Here is a 13,103-nt window from a genome sequence, read left to right on the forward strand (position 1 = left end):
GGCAAGTAGAATATCTGAAAACTGCCTTGATAACTACTATTTTGAATTGCATCAAGATATTAAATGCACAATGTTTTTCAAAATTATCACCCAGGAAAAGGGCTTGTGTTTGCACTGTGAGCACCACATGTTTTCAAAAATGGTCTTTGGACATGAAAAATGCATGTATAAATTTGGGATTAGGGTGCATTAACTTTTTATTCTGTGAATTTCCACTTACTTTTCAGGTCAAGGGAATGATATTCTTATGTTTGTGTGTGTGTGTGTGTATGTGTGATTCGGATTTTTATAGTAGTTTAAAAAATTTTCAGTCATATCGCTACAGTGTGACTGCATGCAGTGTTGCAGTTTATAGTGATGTCTAGCACTGGGGCATCATCCCACAGACATGTAGCATGATGTCTCACCCAGTCACATTAGCCTGACACCAGGCTGACAAGTCCTAACACTAACCTGTTAATGCTGAGTGCCAAGCAAGGCAGCTGTTAGTACCATTTTTGTAAGTCTTTGGTATGACTTGGCCGGGGATTGAACCCACGACCTCCTGCATCTGAGGTGGACGCTCTTACCACTAGGCCACCGGAGCGGTGATATTCTTATGTTTCGCTTTATTATACCTATCCAAAAATATGGACCTTTTTAACCTCACTCATGTATTTGATCTTTTTTATGAATTTTTATATTAGGTGTATTGCAATATTCAATGTGTGCATAAAAGCTGTCCCTTGCACCCATAGTGATATTATATATACACATTTATAGTGATATATACAGAATATATATGCTATAGTGATATATGTACACATTTATAGTGATATATACAGTATATGTACTATAGTGATATATATACACATTTATAGTGATATATACAGTATATGTACTATAGTGATATATGTACACATTTATAGTGATATATACAGTATATGTACTATAGTGATATATGTACACATTTATTGTGATATATATACAGTATATATGCTATAGTGATATATTTACACATTTATAAAAATATATATACAGTATATATGCTATAGTGATATAGGTACACATTTATCGTGATATATACAGTATATATGCAATAGTGATATATTTACACATTTATAAAAATATATATACAGTATATATGCTATAGTGATATAGATACACATTTATACTATATATGTTATAGTGATATAGTTACACATTTGTAGTGATATATACAGTATATATGCTATAGTGATATTATATATACACATTTATAGCAATATATACAGCATATATGCTATCGTGATATTATATGTACACATTTATAGCGATATATACAGTATATATACTCTTGTATGAGGTACATTCTGTTGTCAGAACAGTGATCTATATCGATAGACCCATGTTCATGTATATGTATTACTGCATAATGTGCTACTAGATACAGTTGTAACTTCAAACCTTTGTCAGGAAGACGGGTGTAAGATTAATTTACTTGTTTGGGGTATAGTAGCTCAGTTGGTCGAGTGTAAGACTTACATTCCAAGGGTCATGGATTTGATACCTGACCAGGCAGCTTGGGTCCACTGCCTCAGTGTGTCCTTGGGAAAAGCACCTAGCTCCCATTTCCTCTGCATGATATAGCCCATATGTAATAAGTTAAAAGTGCTATTAAAAAGAACAAAAACAAAAGAAATGAATAAGTTCATAGCTTATATACTTAGCATAATTTTTGATGTTGTGCTTGGTATGATGTAATACTTTTGATGTCAGTACTTGCTCAAGGTATGAGATCACTTGACCAAAATTATCTGTAAGGCTGTATGGTTCTACTATGTTTTCTACGGATAGTCTCATCAAGCATAGATAATTTGAAGAAGTTTTTTGCTAATCATTATGTGTCTGCCTTTGGTTCAGCATATTATAATGTTATGTATCTATCTGTGTAGCTGTTACCAGTTATGTTTCCACACAGTAACTCCAGGTGTTCACCAACTGCAATTGCTACACTTTGCAGATGGCTTAACCCTATTACCACTAAACAATAGTTTCTTCACCATCTACAATTAATATTGCACTTGGGGCATCAACAATTAGGGGTTTAAAAAAGTAAACGTCAAATTTAAAAAGACCCCAAGCACTTGGAGATTGGGAAGTGGCCCAGAATCAATTGGGACACAGGGCAAAATAAATTGCTATCTCACTGTTCTGCACCTATTTCTCATAGTTATGGCCCTTGATCAACTCAGCTTAGACATTGCTTATTTGTTAACACGGATCTACCTGGAACACTTATTATTAGATATGTACCAAACTGGCTGTGAAAAATCAGATGGATGACAGTGGCAGCTCAGTAAAGACTTAACCAGGACACATTCCATTTTATCTACATTCATTAGGCATGTAATCCACACCTTTGGCTTTTAATGGAGTGGGACATAAGCTATGTTATTTAGGTCACATGTAATTGGGACATTTGTTAAAAATATGCTTTAACTTCCACTAGATGAAGATGTTGGTGATAATTAGTAATTACAATATAGTCTTGTGAGTGACACAAAAATGAAAGATTTAAAAATAAAAAAAAAAAATGAAAGTAAATTGAGTGACTGTGAGATGATGGATATTGCTGTGACTCGATGTTCTTATACTATGTAACAGAAAGAAAGTAAAACCAAAACATTTTTTAAAATTCAAGAAATAATTAATTTTTTTAGAATACAAATTGAAAATTTAAAAATCTTTCAGTATTGTGTATTAAATTACAAATAATCCTAAATGTTAAATCATAAATTCAGAAGTATAGAATATTCCAAATTAATTCAAAGCCTTGAATATGATGAGTTTTGAATGAGGTAATGTAGCAATAGTCTTGATGTATCCCAATGATATAATCTCGAATGTCTTTGAATAAATTCACAATAATTCCAAAATAGTATTGTAGTCCAAAAAGTCAGTGAGCAGTTTGTAATACTAGTGAATAATTTAAATAAATGATTTCTCTCAAATTATATCTGAACACAATAGTAAATGAGACCAAACTATTATTAAAATAAGAAAGAATAATTTTGTTTACCACAGCCTTATGAAAAAACCTATGACACAATAAAAGGACCAAAATATGGGTCACAAGTTAACTTCCAGAATATTTTGAGTTTGTAAACAAGGTTAGACCTTGTACTCAGATATAACTAAACAGCTTATTTATAACTTACAAACATGGCAAGAATCGGGTACAAACAAAAACTCCATACTCAGTCATGGACATTGGACAAGAACACAATACATATTAAATATCCATAACAATGTTGATCATGCAGTTGAGATCAGTCAATAATTTAAACAATCAAAGTTAAGGCTCAGCTTTGTGAAGCTAGCATAATTTGTATATTTTCTGTTTTTAGGCAAGCTTCTGGAATTACTACAGAAGAAGGGATATGAGGGCTTCCGACATTTTATGGATTACCTGGAGTGGGAGTATTCCCATGTCTATGAAATCATCACCAAGAAAAAGGCCAGGGACCCTCCGTGCAGTCAGTATCAGATATACTTTATTGCAACTTCACTTATTTCATATTAATTGCAGAACAAGTTTTCACTGTTTTTCACATAGTGTAGTCCATGGATGGATGATTTTTGCATAGGTGGCACTCTACAGTTTCGTATCTTGCATGGGTTAGAATTTTAAAGAAAAAGAATTTCCCCGGCTTTCCTCACTGGTTATACTGGCTATTTAAAAAAGACCGTATATATCTTAGCTTTAGTTAAAGAACATTTAATTCCCTTTATTTTGGTGTATGATTGATGGGTGTAATATGGGTTACAGAGTATACAGCTTGGCCTTACTCCAGATGTGCACCTTTCAAAAAAGTGATAGCTCCACTTGGTCATTTTCACTTCCTGAACTTCAGAGGTAAATTGTATAAAAAAGAGCCAATAACCTTTTTTACATTTTATACAGTTGGTAATTCATTCATTGCACTTTTAATAGCTGGTATTGTCTAGTCTGGCAGAATTCATTTTTCCTATTTTAATAGCTGCTATGGATAGTGTACTTTAGGCTAATTCAGGCTGATTTTTTTAGCACAAGTGAGCAGTCATTTTAGTTAGCAGCGTGCTTAGATCTTGTACAATTTCCAAAAGTACAATATCCAAAGAAATATCATCCACATTACATTAGTGTAGCATAGAGTTATGCCACCATTCTCTCCACTGTGCATATTTTAAATGCAGCCAGCTTCACCTTACATACGTCACTCTCTCAAAAGTACATAATAACTGCTGAGCGCCCCCTCATGAATTTTTATAATGATGGGAAGCAGGGGCTTGGAGAGTCTGGTATCTTACACCTCAGTCTCATGGGCTACTTAAATGCCATGTCGTGACTATTATATGTTGAATGTGTCATGATATCATGAATTGTTCCACTTATTTCAAACAACATATGCTCATAAACAAAGTCAGTTCTCTATTTATAGTATAATTACTATTATATATATATATATATATATATATATATATATATATATATATATATATATATATATGGCTAACAGACTTTACATTTTTGGGCCATGTGGACATAGTGTTGAAAATGTTGGACTACCCTGCTCTACTGCTCTAACCATTTCACATTAAATGGCTTCCTTGAACTGCCAAAATAAAGCTTGGCAAGGTATTTTTTTCTTCCCTTTTTTCTGGCAGCCGGTGATCATGGGTTATCATCAGATTGTGAAATTAATACCATATATACTTGCTTATATGACAAGTCCAACTGTAAATTGCACAGACCCGGATCTGCCATGATTTCATAATGCCCCAGCAGATCTGGATCCTTTCAGTTTGTTTGGATTAATCAGTAGCACAGACAGTATAGACCCTGATGTGCAGTCGTATTATTCTACAGCAAATCAGGATCTTTGTTGTTGGCAGTTTGTTTTGACTTATAAGCAAGTTCGACATTGGCCAAGTAACTATGCACTTGCCCTGCAGTTACCTGTTTTCAAGTCACTTACCTGTGTTCATTTTGGATCAGAAGATTACTTTCAGGATTACAGAAGTGTAGTTTAGAGTTACCAGGAAGCTCCTCTCTAATTTGATTCTATTGTTCTGAGGGATGTTTTACCTGTCTTGAACTGTCAAAAACTGTCATATTCATCAAACATCATAATAAGAGTTACAAGATGTACAGCAAATGAAACAATTGCAAACTGAGACAGATACAGTTAATGACAGATTTGGATCTAGGAGTTTATTATGAGTAATCAGTTGAACTAAACAACATGGATGATGATAAGCCAGCACTCCAGGTGACACAGATTCGGGTTTTTATTGTATGCAGTTGGATTTATACACCAGTAAATATGGTAGCAGTCAACTGTAATCCTATCACGAGTGGAGGAAGGGTTGAATTTTGAATCAGCTTGATTACATGGTATCGTTGTAGTTATTGTATACCATGCACACATTTAGACATTTTTGTAAATGTTGTGGGGTGGGGTGGTAGTGGCGTCTTCTTCTTCTGTCCATCTGTCTGTCCATCAAGAGAAGCTTGTTAGCAAGATTTCACATAAAACTGTCGACAAAGACAAATGATATATGTGTCAAATATCATATTTGTCAACACACATATAGAGAAGACTTGATTGGATTTTCAGGCCATTGTAGCACTTTTTAATATTTTGACAAAAGACCTTGTTAACTTCATTAAGAAAAACTTGGGTTGGCTTTTTTTGTATTTTTATGTAAATGGCCTGGTGAATATTTCAGACCATTATAAAAATTAAAAATAATGATTGGCACTTTGTTTAACATTTTGAACTTCTGACAAAAACCTTTGCATGATAAGGCGAAATTGCTCTGAAAGTAGACAAATTAAATTTGGTAGGCTTTATTGTATACTTAAATTAGATATAGATCATTTAGTGATTGATTTATAGATCAACCAGCACAATCAGTTGCTTACAAATTAATTTTTGCAATTGAGCCATTAGATGCTTTCATTCTAGTTATTAAAATTGTTATACCAACCATGATTGCTGAAGTTTTACAATGTTGGACATGTAATTTTTGGTGGACATGTGGTTTGTGGTGCTCAGTGGTAATATCTTTGCTGATACTTGCAGTTCTGATTTATGCAGCATATAGCCATGGTCATATTACATGATTGCTGCTGCTGTACCACAATAACAATTTTATCTTACTCTATTAATAGGTATAAATAGATTGAAACATACTTTAAGAGATATATTCTCACATTGTTCTTATTAAAAAACTCAACCCACAACCCACCCCATTTTAAATATTGAAAATTTACCCCTTATGAAAATGTTTGAATTCTCCCTGGACATATCACTGACTTTTTCTGATCAAAACCTTGTTAACGTCATTCAACAAAGTCACTTAAGATAGATAAATGAAATTTGATCGCATATTTGTATGCATGTAAGATGGTGTAACAGGATGAAGCTGGGTTGGGATTAAATTTTAGCAGAGATGTTAAAAGTATTTTAGTGAATGAAATTATTTATAATTTAGTTGAATGATGAATGAATCTGACACCAAACTCGTGTGTATAATGGACTTGACAATGATATGCAACGAGTTAAACAACTGATTTAAGTAAATGATATCATACCTAACTGGAACATTAGAATATGTAACTTTAATCAAACAAGAATCAGTGTATGGAACTTATAAACAAATATAATTGATAGCGGATATATAACCACAGATGATCATTGTTTAGCATTTAAACACAAAAGTTAACTGTTTCATCTACTGCCATGAGTATCAAAGTCAGTGGATTTATACAGCTGTGAAAAAAGGTTTGATTCTGTCATTGGTGATCAGAGTGTAGAATTTGTACAAAAGAATGAGTAATGTTTCATCCACAAGTAACCCTTAGCATCCAGTTGAAGATCACAGAGTATTTCTGGCTCCACAGTTCTTGTTGAATAGTCAAGGAACCACTATGCATCACCACCCCTCCTAGTCTGCTGAAGACCCTCACCCCCATGAGCCTGTTTACTCGCTGCAGACCCGTTGGTCCTGAAGCTTGCTGGTTTTATATTTTCCAATACTTAGATTAGTATTGCTTTGTCAACGGTGCCATTCTAAGAGGGATTTGTGCTGTTGCCCGAAATTATCACCCAGGAGCGAGTCCAGTCACATTCCCTCTTGGTGTTTTATGCACACTTGTAGTTTGTTTTGCGTGTTATTGGCATACATGGGTCCAGTACTGCATTGTAGATTGGTGTGTTTCCAGTTCTCAAGTTTATATTCATTATAATATGTATTACTCTTGTTTTCAGACTTTCCTCGAAGGAACTTTGTCTAAACAGAGTGTGGCAACATGCATGTATAAGAAGGTCCCATGGGATACTCACAGTGCCCACCTTGCACATGTTGCAGATAGACAGATGGGTATTCACTCTGTTGCCTATGGTCCCACAAGGTGTAGGACCTTACCAAGAGCTAGCTTCCAATTGGGGCATCTCTGGACTCCAAAGGGAAAAACTAGTCCTTCTCACATGGACACTACTCAATCCCGGGGGCTTAAGGGATCAGTGTCCTGCCTCCCCTGTAGGGTAGAAGCAATACCCTTTCAGAGTCTGGATGGAGGAGAAGTGCACTTCCCCTATGAGGGAGGAGCACCCCCTTCAAGTTCATAGTGATTCTAGAGAGCAAGTTTGATTTCCTCCAATGAGGAAGAAGCAGCACCCTTTCAGAGCCCTGAGGTGACTGGCATATTGAGAGAGAGCTACGATCCAGCTCAGTTGTTGCTAAGGAGTGACCCTCCAACATGTTTGAGTCATCTGACCAGTCACTGGTGATTAATAATGGGAACCTCATGGTATGGTGACATTGATCAGGTCAATACCTCCCTCAAGCCTGGCTACTAGTAACCCGATTCGGGATTGGTAGTCAACATTTAGACACTTCATGAGAACAGTGGATCTGATCTGTATACCTCTCTTTCCTTACTCTCACTGAATCACTACAAGGTGTGATATCCTTTCTAGGGAAGTGACCTATCGATCCCTTTCATGCCACCATGGACATTAGGGCTGTGGCATCAAGGCAGGGTTGATTTTGTCAGTCTAACCCCAGTATCACCACCTTCTAATGTAGAGTCCAAGAGGAAAGAGAGAGGCAGGCCATCTGACTTTAAGTCAATTAAGATTGAGTAGAGGCATCCTCATATTCCTGTTGAGTTAGTCATTAGGGAGAGTTCCCTTGCTCCGTAAAATAAGTCTCAGGATGAAGCTTCCTTAAAGGAAGAGGTGCACTCTTTTCTACAAAAGGCTTAGCATTAAATGACTAGCTTCCAGTCTTCCACCTCTGATGTGCCACCTCCACTTTCCAGTCTTCCACCTCTTATGTGCCACCTCCACTTTCCAGTCTTCCACCTCTGATGTGCCACCTCCACTTTCCCATCCTCCACCTCTTATGTGCCACCTCCACTTTCCAGTCTTCCACCTCAGATGTGCCACCTCCACTTTCCAGTCTTCCACCTCTGATGTGCCACCTCCACTTTCCAGTCTTCCACCTCTGATGTGCCACCTCCACTTTCCAATCTTCTACCTCTGATGTGCCACCTCCACTTTCTTATTTTAGCGAACTGGAAACTGCATAGGTACCCCCTAACAGCTCAGATTTTTCTAGAACTGAAATATTACCATCACTTTAGTTGATGGGAAAACTGGGACTTGTTGGGATTAGAATCTCCATGCATGTCCCATAACCCCACTCCTGTCTATTCATAGAAACATCAGATTCAGGATGGGGTGCTCACTTGGAGCCAGAAGGAATATTTTTCAGGATTTATGGTTGGTTCCAAGCAAGAATCTACCCACATCATAAACAATTTTGAAATGACAGCAGTATTCCTGGCTCTACAGGAGTGCATGGACACAATACAAAACTTGCTGCATAATGTTCTCCTCCTACAAAACCTCACATGATAGCGTACCTCAGGTGAAAAGGTGGCACACATGCCCCTTCTCTGTACTGTGTAGGTTTGGAAAAGATTACTCTCCAAGTTCATCACATTCTTGACAAGGAGAATATTTTGGCAGACATTGTCCAGAGAAGGGAGGCAGTCGATCATCAGAGTGGTCAGTAATCAGAGAGCCTGCATCTGCTGTTTTATTTCTGATGGAAACCCCTGTCTGCACTCATTGGAAGATGTAATATGATTTCATGGAAGTTTGTGATTGTCCCACTCTGGATGGATTGCCTAGATTCTGAGAAGATTATACTAGGATTCCTGATAAGGATGCTCATGGCATTTCTGTAATTTTCACATTTCATTCAAATCTCTGCTGTGAATTTAGTATTGATTCTGTCTTTTCAAGTTTTTCATATTATATCTGGACATGCTAAATCAAGTAATTTATAATGACAGGATTGAACACTTAACATCAGTAATCTATCAATACTTACTGTCTGCACTTATTCACCTGATGACATTGGTTACCACTTTTATCAAGTTGCATTGAGGTTTTGTGTGAAAGTTTTTTGCAAGTCAGATACAAGAAGGGGTGGGGGAATTAATGCATTGATGCAGGTGAGACACCTGAGTCTGCAGAACACTTATATTTCTGGCAACAGTCATCTCTGTGCTGATGTATTTTGTCACAGGGCTTGTGCATTTTATGAAATGTTGGCCCTTCTGACTGGTGAGTAAGCCTCATGTGCTGGACTATATTTAACTAACACAGCATATATACAGCACAATTCTAACAATGTTAATTACATAAATCCTGTTTTCTTTTCTTTTTTTACTCTGTATGTTTAAGTGTGGAAGCATGCCATACATCTTAAACCTTGCAGATTCCTGTTCAGTTTATATTGGCAATACAAACATCCTTGCCTAAATATGCACCATCTTAAGTATATATTATGTAGCTTTCCACACCAGTAGGCTTTATAAGGTCATCTCCACAGAGTACCCTATATATACTCACTTAAAAGTTGAGTCAAACTGCATACGGGTTCTTCCTCCACCATTGATACTGGCCGCCATGTATAGCCTATCGTGTACTGAAAAAATGGCATTAAACCCTACAACAACAACAACAACAAACCGCATACATCAAAGTTCTTAATCTGATGTGGCAAATTTCTCCAGAAGATCAGGGTCTATATTGTTTGTTTTACTGATTACTCCATACAAAATGCACAGACTCAGATCTGCCATCACATTTTGCAATGGCAGATCTGGGTCTGTGCAGTTGGACTTGACTTATAGCTGATTATATACGATAATTTCAGTTTTTAAATTTGCAAGAAAAAATGCAGTCACTATTGTGTTTATTATAATGTATTATGTTTTTCAGATTACCACCCACAGACACTGGAGCACAAGAGGAGAAGTAGGGACCTGTGGTTGATGGACACACTGACACCAACAATGATGACTGAACAGCTCCAGAAGTGTTTCCAGCAGAATCAGGGCCTTCAGATAACCCTGGATGAGTTCACCAGGGTGCTCAAAATTGGTCAGGATGAAAAGAAAGACCTGGAGGTAGGTAGTAAGAGGCAGAGCTCAGTCATCTTTACATTGTTCTTCCTCCTTTTGGCAACCTCTCCAGTGGTCTAGTGGTTAGAGCGTCTGCCTCGGAGGTGGGAGGTCGTGGGTTCGATCCCAGGTTGAGTCATACCAAAGACATACAAAAATGGTATTAACAGCTGCCTTGCTTGGTGCTCAGCATTAAGAGGTTAGTATTAGGACTGGTCGGCCTGGTGTCAGGATAATGTGACTGGGTGGGACTTGATACTACATGTCTGTTGCATGATGCCCCAGTGCTAGACATCACTATAAACTGTCACACTGCAGACATCGTAGTGATATGACTGAAATATTGTTAAAGCTAAGTTAAAAATCCAAACCACACACCTCCTTTTGGCCAAATGTCAAAAAAGGTAAAGCATCACGCTTGCAATTTCTGTTTTTCCATGTGATGTCTGATTGAAGTCTTTGATGTGGCCATTACCATCAAAATCTTCCACATACTATAAAAGGGACTTCATTATCTGTATAATTTGTCAGTCATAATATCACAAAGTGAGAATTATTAGAACATTACTGTTGGATTAAAAAAAACAATTTCCCAATTTATTATTCTTTGGTTTTAAATGCAGATATAAATTTAAAATTGATATACATTTTTGTTGTTCTTTTGGAGAAGAATGAGTATATATTTTGTACCTATTGTATGTATGGATGTTCCTCAGAAGGGTGTCTAATTTTATTCCTTTTAGTGGTAGGCATTATAAACTTATATGTATATGTGTGTGTGTGTGTGTGTGTGTGTGTGTGTGTGTCACAACCTGACACCTAAACTTGTGCATTAGGCTGTCCCATCTCCCAGACTTAGCATGGCTTTAACATTGCAGTCAGTGTTGATTATATTTTACCAAATCATAATAGCTTGCATGAACAGATGATAGTATGGTTTGAAATTTGCAGTTCCTGAGATTGATTGTACTTCTGCCACGTAATACTTTTCTGTGAGTTAAGTGGGGTGATTTAGAATGGGACACAAACTGACTGCAAAATAAAAAAGACTCCACAATTACTGTATTGTTCTCTTTCATCATTTTGCAGAGGTTGAAAGTTAATGGATTAAAAACTTGTGTAGTATTTCTAAGGTAGAATTCGACGCTCATGAGTCAAAGATCAATTTATTGCAAGTTTAAGTTTTTAAATCTTGTGGAATGGAGGAGAAATAATAGTAATGCTGTAATTGAAAACAACCTGTCAGAATGAAAGCTGGAAGAAACTTGATGGCATGGCAAAACAAAATACATGCTTTGTCAAAATTGGTAATATTAGTCAGATTTTGAAGCAATATGAACTAGTATGTCTGTGATGGCTTACCAATGTAGATAACCACATCTCTTCCCCCACTTCTCCACCATCATCCACTCCATCCGCTGGTTCTGGAATGTAGAATATACCCACTCCACCCTCCTGCCTGTTGTGGGAGGCAACTACTGCAGGTATGAGCCACAGTGACTCAGTGGTTAGCATGACTGACTCTTGACTGAAAAGATGCAGGTTCAAATCCTACCATTGGATCAGCCATGACTGGCTTATATGGTGTGCCCATGGGCAAGGCACTGAACTTCTATTACCTTGGCACTAAACAATGTACTTGTGTTGCTCTGCCATGAACACCAGATTAAACTGACCCACAGTCTTATCATCGCCACTCTCTGGACGTTTACTCTCGGGCCAGAACCCAAAATCTATGATATATTTGCCTTCCTGTTTAGACACCATATAATAAGTTTGCTTAATGAACAAAACAAAAACTAACTGTAAAATACATCACTCTTAGGACCTTAATCTAGCAGTGTAACAAATTCTTTAAGTCTGTCACATATCGTATTTTGCACCTTTTGTAACATTTAAAAAAAAATTCATTCCATTCTTAAGTTCTTTAATTTGACATCTGTTATGACATAGATTTAGTGTTGTCTTGTATTTTTACCCTATTAACATCCTATCCCGTGGTCGCAGAACTAATAAAAGCATTTCGTTGTATGTCATGTATTTTTTAAGAACTGTACCAAAAGGAAAATGAATAGATTAATAAAGACAATAAACAGCAGAGGTGTTGTTATGTTGTAATCCTAATCCAAATCCCAGGCAGGTAGGATTTTCAGTTGAAACCTGGAAATTGTACTGTTGTCCCTGAACCATAGGGAAGCCATCCATTGAATTTTTTAAGATTACTACTTGAGTACTATAGAGCTTTCTGTGTTTACAGGAATCTTATAAAGGGCTTCAGTTGACATCATGATTCAAATCAGTATTCTGTTTTTAATCTTTTGGGTACCTGAGAGGATTCAAATTCATTCCCTGCTCAAATGCACCCAAAGGTATTTATATATATGACACCCATATTGATATGTAACACCCATATTGATATGTGACACCCATATAGATGTTTAACAGCCAGATTGATATGTGACACAGCCAAATTGATATTTGACACCCAGATTGATATGTGACATGCAGATTGATATGTGACACCCAGATTGATGTGTAACAGCCAGATTGTTATGTAACACTCAGATTGATATGTGACACCCAGATTAATTTGTAACAGTCAGATTGATGTGTG

At 36.6% G+C, this 13,103-nt stretch overlaps 1 protein-coding gene across 1 annotated transcript in view; it reads left to right on the forward strand.

Annotated features, from left to right (window-relative positions):
* LOC149803695 (uncharacterized) overlaps nucleotides 1–13,103 on the forward strand; it is a 180,334-nt gene that overhangs the window by 48,039 nt on the left and 119,192 nt on the right. Inside the window, exons 3-4 of the mRNA XM_089953483.1 lie at nucleotides 3,369–3,497; nucleotides 10,308–10,495. Coding sequence (XP_089809609.1) covers nucleotides 3,369–3,497; nucleotides 10,308–10,495 — 317 coding nt within the window. The remainder of the gene's footprint in view (nucleotides 1–3,368; nucleotides 3,498–10,307; nucleotides 10,496–13,103) is intronic.

The sequence above is a fragment of the Sinohyriopsis cumingii genome, chromosome 3 (assembly GCF_028554795.1).
Source record: "Sinohyriopsis cumingii isolate HCF-2022 chromosome 3, ASM2855479v2, whole genome shotgun sequence".
Taxonomy (NCBI): Eukaryota; Metazoa; Mollusca; class Bivalvia; order Unionida; family Unionidae; genus Sinohyriopsis; species Sinohyriopsis cumingii.